Source organism: Hetaerina americana, unplaced genomic scaffold, assembly GCF_022747635.1.
Source record: "Hetaerina americana unplaced genomic scaffold, ioHetAmer1.1.p SCAF_51, whole genome shotgun sequence".
Classification (NCBI taxonomy): domain Eukaryota; kingdom Metazoa; phylum Arthropoda; class Insecta; order Odonata; family Calopterygidae; genus Hetaerina; species Hetaerina americana.
In genome coordinates this window covers 2,349,758-2,356,314 of record NW_027287107.1, presented here as the reverse complement: position 1 = coordinate 2,356,314, position 6,557 = coordinate 2,349,758, and the positions used below count along the sequence as shown (strand labels likewise).

At 35.5% G+C, this 6,557-nt stretch overlaps 1 protein-coding gene across 1 annotated transcript in view; it reads right to left on the bottom strand.

Moving 5' to 3' along the window:
• Positions 1-503: 503 nt before the first annotated feature.
• LOC139694639 (uncharacterized) overlaps positions 504-6,557 on the bottom strand; it is a 66,120-nt gene continuing 60,066 nt past the window's right edge. Inside the window, exon 10 of the mRNA XM_071593126.1 lies at positions 504-3,211. Within this exon, the coding sequence (XP_071449227.1) occupies positions 2,130-3,211 (1,082 nt within the window). The 3' untranslated portion in view covers positions 504-2,129. The remainder of the gene's footprint in view (positions 3,212-6,557) is intronic.

Here is a 6,557-nt window from a genome sequence, read left to right as displayed (position 1 = left end):
GGTCACTGGACCATAATTGTGAAGATAATGTGTGCCAAGACTCATTCAGGCTCATTTCAATGCGCAGATAGAGAATGGAAATTTCGTTACCACTGCAACGACATTTGCAACTGCATCTACGTATGGTAAATGTATTACTGTAATCTGTATCCATTTTTATTTTATCACTTTAACATGATGACTGATAAGAGACTCGTTATTCATTTAAGGCCACTAATATAATATGGACTTGTTTTTCCCTGAATGATGAAAATAATTTCAAACTTGTAATAAAAAAATGTCTCAAATTGAAGCATTTCTCAAATCAAGATGAGTATTAATGAAGTGATTGCAAGAAATTTACCCTAGAAATGGGCGAGAAAAATTAATTACTCATGTACATGAAATTTGTAGATGCAGATGTACCAATTTACCAAAATTAGAAGAATATAAAAACTATGATACACATTTCATGATTAGGAAATGTTATGGGCAATAGTCAAATCTAAAAGAAATGCCACTTGAACAATAAAACTAAGATAAGCACTGAAGACAAATGTGTTCAAATACTTTCAAAGGCTTTTAATATAAATTTAAACACTTGAGATAGACAAATTACCACTACCAGGCATTACAAGATAAAACACTTTACAGATGATCAATGTCAGTTTGAATCACGATTAACTTAATATTTGGTGTTCATAAGCTTAATTGTCACTCCATTACTATCTCTCCTTAACTAAATAATATTTTACAGAACCAAACACACATTTAACATTTTGCAGGAAAACAACATGATGCAGCAAATTTGAAATTTCTTCTGGTGAAAGATTCTTCCTATACAGACGATTATGTAAAATTTAAACCAAATATTGCTCAAAGTTCTTTTCAGAAACAAACTATAGTTCTCTGTTTAATGACTAGTTATAAATCAGATGAACCTTTCAAGGCTCATGACAAAATCAGTTCAATTATGAACTATGAAATAAGCTAATAACAAAGCTATATACTTCTAATAGAAAACTCAATGCCAAGAAACTAATACAATGAAGTTAATGATATAATCAAGAATGGAAAATAATTAACCCAGTAACCATTATAAATAAAAACTACTAATAGAAATTATTCATGAAATTACTATCTTACTATGTAATATGTGGCCTGTGAATCTCAAAATAAAGTAAAATAAATAGAAACATTTATTAATAGTGGGACAGTGATCCAAGCACAACTATCAAACATCTTCATTATCTCTAATGGTAAAAAGAGAGCAGATGACTAGGACCACTGGCAAAAAGGTATTCTAACATGAGGCATTGAATCAAGTCATAAATCTAAATGAAAATTTTCACAGAAAGATTAAAAGAAAAGAAGATAAGACCACAGATGGTCAACATGGTGTATAGTTAAAGGTCATAAATGAAGAAATTAAGAATCAGAAGAGATCTTTGGAGTGATGGGATGTTAAAATTTGCAATGCTTAAATTTTAGAATCAACAATGGTAGATGAACAAATTTTACTGCCTAACACAGAACAGGGTGATAAAGAATCTTTATATCAACTAACAAAAATCAGGCATTTAAATTAATATTATTATAAAAAGTCTACTATAGGCTAAAGAAAATATTGTTAAGTTTAACATTCTCCTCTAAATAATGTTGATTGGTAGAGTAGGTCACTGCATATCATTTTCAAAGAAAAACACTTTTTATACTACATTTTAGCCACAATATCCTCAAAATATAATAAAACATAATATGAAGAAATTGTATGGTTGAGGCATCACAGCATTCTGATTTGTTCTTGGCCAAAGATATATATTAGGACACTATTTTTCCTTTCAAAAATTAAGTATTTTTGTAGCACCAAACCTTTAACAGTATTTTGTGACCAGTTTGGGAATACCTCTTTCTTTGTACTATACATATGCATATATATACTTCAGATAGGTATCAATGAGAGGAAATGCTTAGCAATGCAAAATCACCTAAAATAACTTTAATGGTTTCATTCAAATAGAAACTCTTATCCCTGAATTCATAACATTTTTCAAAAATACCAAGGCATTTTTTTTAGCTGCAGAATGTTGAGCTAATATGTTAGACGTTTATAATACATACATTATCCATTTCCCAGAAGGCAGGTGCGTTCATATGAAATCATCTGTTTCCTCTCGTGCTTTTGAAGAATTGTTCATACTGGACAATATTTGACTAACTAAGTCAACAGATGGTTTACTTTGCTGCATCTTTGGACTTACATGATGTTTAGGTGTTTCTAATTTGCAAACAGCTTCTTTTTTCAGAACAGGTAAAGGCTTGTTTGTGCCCTCAATACTTTTGCTTTCTTTCTTTGCATGTGAAACAAGTGAAGTCTCCTTTTTGACATTTGTCACAGACACTGATCTTATGCTAACCTCACTAGTATGTGAATCCTTTTTAGACTGATAAACATGACATTTGTGAATCACTTCCGTCTTTCCTGCTGATTTCGATGCACTGTCAACAGGTCCACCTTCCATTTTAACAGAAGGTACTAATTTGGAATCTAAACTAAAACCACCACCAACTTTCACCGGGCTATGCATGGACTTTGTACAAGAGCTACTTTCTTTCCTCACTCCTTTCTCATCCCTCCTCTCTTTGGTGCCTTTTCTCTCCCTCTTGCTGTCATACCTGACACTGTCAGTTGAACGTTGTTTTACGTCCAATACCTGACTTGACTCCTTTTTACTCTCTCTGCGTTTTGTGTCATCCTCTTTCCTTTTTGATCCTTCATCCTTGTCCTTATGCTTCCCACTCACTTCATCACTCTTCTTCGCCTCGGTAGCAGAGTCTTTGTGGCTCTTCCAGTCACACAACTTGGGCCTCTTGCACTCTCTTTCTCCACTGGGTGCTTCTCGATCACCCCTTTTACCCTTGTGCTCCTTCTCATCCCCTTTGCCCCTGCCCCTCCTGCTCTCTTTGTGCTCCTTGCGGCTGTGGCCTCCACTTCCAGTCTCCTCCTCCTCTCCTGCTCCACTCCTCCTCTCCTCCTTGCGCTTCCTCTCATCCCTGCTCCGCCGCATCTTGTCCCCCTCACTTCTCCTCTCCTTCTCCCCACTCACACAACACACCTTCTCACCACCCACACCATCTCTCTCCTTGGCATCAGTCAAGCTCTCCTTGACTGTCCTCAAGTCCATCCCAACCTGGGAGTCCGTGTAGTACTGCTTCAAGCGAACATGCCAAGCTGGAAAGTAGGCAATAAATGAATCACCATAAATCAGTGATATAGAATACATGGAAATATGAGTTATTCACTTTGATGGATATGAAGGCTCATCTTAGAAGAGATTGGAAAAAAATGAATGGCACAGAGACTATAAATTAGCAACACTGGCTATAAATTATACCGGGGGAGAACAGTTCACGTTGGCAGAGGCAAGTAGATTACCTGTTTGAATATGTATCAACTGAGATCCACTTATTGAGAACATACAATATTAAATTCTGTACACCTTCATTTGAATGCTCATAAATTCACAATTATGCCTCCACTGATGAAATTATAGTAAAACCCTTAATTTACACCTTCCTTGGGATCTTGGAAAAAAGTGTGAATTTCAGTAAAAGGAAAAATAAGGCTCTTTTACTATAGAACTCTCACACTCACCAGTAAGGGTAAAAATAAGAACCACACTAACAATGAAAGCCAAAAATGAGCATTATCTGAGACTCATTTTTTTACCTAAGTACTCAATGTAAAATTTTTTTTTCCATTGCAATCTGGGATAATTTTCATACAGAGTAGGAAATGATGTTAAATAACTTCACCCCTTCAGTGGTGCCTTCATTCATTTCCAAGTCATACCCCCAAGGTGGGTTTTTAAATAGTTTGGCTTTTTAAAGGGTCCGTCTTCAATAAGATTTTTTTGACTAAAAAGGCATTATCCACAAAAAGTTTGTGCCCCAGGGACAGACAGTGAACAGTAAGTTTTACGTGGAAGTCTTCAAAATGCTGCGGAAAAAGGTGCTATGTGTCAGGATAGAGATCTTTTCCAACTGACGGCTGCACTGCGACAATGCACTGGCCACACTGCCTTCCTCATGAAAAAACACCTGGCCAAGCACAAGACACCAATGCTGCCTCAGCTACACTATAGCCCCAATGCATCACCACCCAACTTCTTTTTGTTCTCAAGAATAAAAAGGAACACGAAAGGAAACCATTTTGGAAGACTGGATAACATCAAAGTGGATGTGACAAAGTGCTTGAATAAGGTTCCCGTCGATGCCTTCTAGGAAGCATACCAGAAATGGTAAATATGTCAGCATCTGTGTGTCAAAGAACAAGGCTGACATTTCAAAGAATTTTAGTAATTTATACTTTGATCTACCATAAATTTTTTCCCATGGATTTATTCAACTTAGGTGGGTTGACTCCTTAGAAAATCTAAGAGATAGTGCTCGTAGCATTGAAAAAGGAAGCCTTATCTCTCACTAGACTGCTGTTCAAGCTTCAGCTATTTCTATCACACATTTTCATTTTCATACCATTGAAGCAGCAAACAATTTGTGAGAAAAATGAAAGAAACAATTGTGCAGTGATTAAACACATCTATTTAACCCTTGTGATCATAACCAGCAACCTGAAAACTGATTGAAAAATTAAAATTCAACCCTGAAATTCAGAATTGTCATTTACCTCTTTTTGGGGCAGAAAATGCTCAGGACAAAATTTCAATATTATTTTTCTTGAAATTATAGGGTTTCAAATATTGTAATGTTCCAGCCACAACCAGGTACCCAACACAAGGAATTTTTGTCATAATTGCGGTTTTTGAATGAAATAAGGGGGGGCAACACTCAAAAATGGCGTGCACAATAAATTGTTATTAAAAACATTTATTCATGAAAACACTGCCTAAATTTAAGAAATTTACCCTTTGTAATTGCAAAGCGGATGTGCACATTGGATGCAACTTTTTCCTTTTTTCCTTCTGTTTCTGATTGTTTGGTTTGCACAAATAAAATAGCAGCCAATAACTTGATCCTACCAGATGCATCCCAAGGATTTTGATCACTTAAAGCAGCTAGAGCAACAAACTCTCCCCGATCACACTTTCTAGTGCAATTTTAGTGTTGTAATGGCTTGCCACTCGCACATTTTGAAATCTGTTCTCAATGGCTAGTATTGTGAGCTCTTTGCTCGGCTATCACATACATTTACATTGCTGGTTGGTTTTTCTTGGCAATATTTTTTTATTTTCACAATAAATGATGCACGAATCCAGGCAGCAGCCAATATTGAATATATCAAAAAACATATTGACTAGTGGCGACGTTTTGGTATGCACCTGATAATCATCTGGTTCATAGTATCAATGCCAACTTTATATTTATTATAACATGTTATTCATTTTATGTGGCTTCTTTTTTTGCATCATCATGAACAGTCATATCTGCATGCATTGTTAGTAAAATAATTACTGCTTTGTTTTTTGGCACAACTGAGTGTTACTTTTTTGTGAACTCCAAATACCGTACAATATGCCTCTATTGACTGGTTTGGTGTCATTACTTTCGGAATACACAGCTTATTTTCCGCTGAGTAACAACAAATGTTAGCTTCCATAAAAACAAGAATTTAGAAAGAGAGCTATGTAAAAAAGTAAAAAAAATAGTATAGAGAATGGTAAAAAAATTATCCATGCAGTTCCAAGGTATTGAATTGCAAGTTCTCTATTCTCCCTTTCTCCATGAATTTTTTCTTGAATGCTATCTTTTTTGCCATGTAAGTAATGCCTTGTAAAGGGTATGCATTTCTGGCATCACAAATCCACCAAATTTTTATACCATATTTGGCTTGTTTGGATATTATCTATGGTGTAAATCTTGCATGACCTCAATAAGGATAAAGCTACTCATCAATCGTTAAATTCTCTGATGGTCTCTACAACGATGCTAAATTAGTATTCATTATCATCCAGAGATCACATATCAGAGCAGCTTTGTCATCTATTATACATTGGTCCTGTGTATTGGCGTTGCCAATCCTTATAAAATGCATAATGCTCTGGAACTTGTTGAGTCTCATTGTTGCTTGATAAAGTGGATACGAATTTGTACTCCACATGTCATTTACATGATCAGGGTTCAAGGATTTACACTAGTGCAAATTAAAATACCAATGAACCCATACATTTCTTGAATGGTAACAGGGTTCCAACATCGTTTAGCATCTGGATGTGTTGTATTGTATCTGCGTGGACTTTCTCAGCCTTCAAATTTGGTGCTGTGTGATTATGTTCAACAAATCTAATAAGAATATTTTCTTATAATAGTCCAAAATAGATAAAGTTTCTGTACTTTAATCACAACCATTTCCAGGTCAAAAGAAGTCTTGGGGTGTCTGCACCGGCCTAAAAATAGTTAAATTTTTTTAAGAAAATAAGAATAGATTGGAGGGATAGGAGGCTAATCCACAACCTGTACATGTCTCAGACCGCTCAGATGTGAGTGGGGTACAGAGAGTCTAGACGGGCAGTGTTAGGAAGAGGTGTAAGGAAGGGTCGTCTGTTTACACATTTACTGTT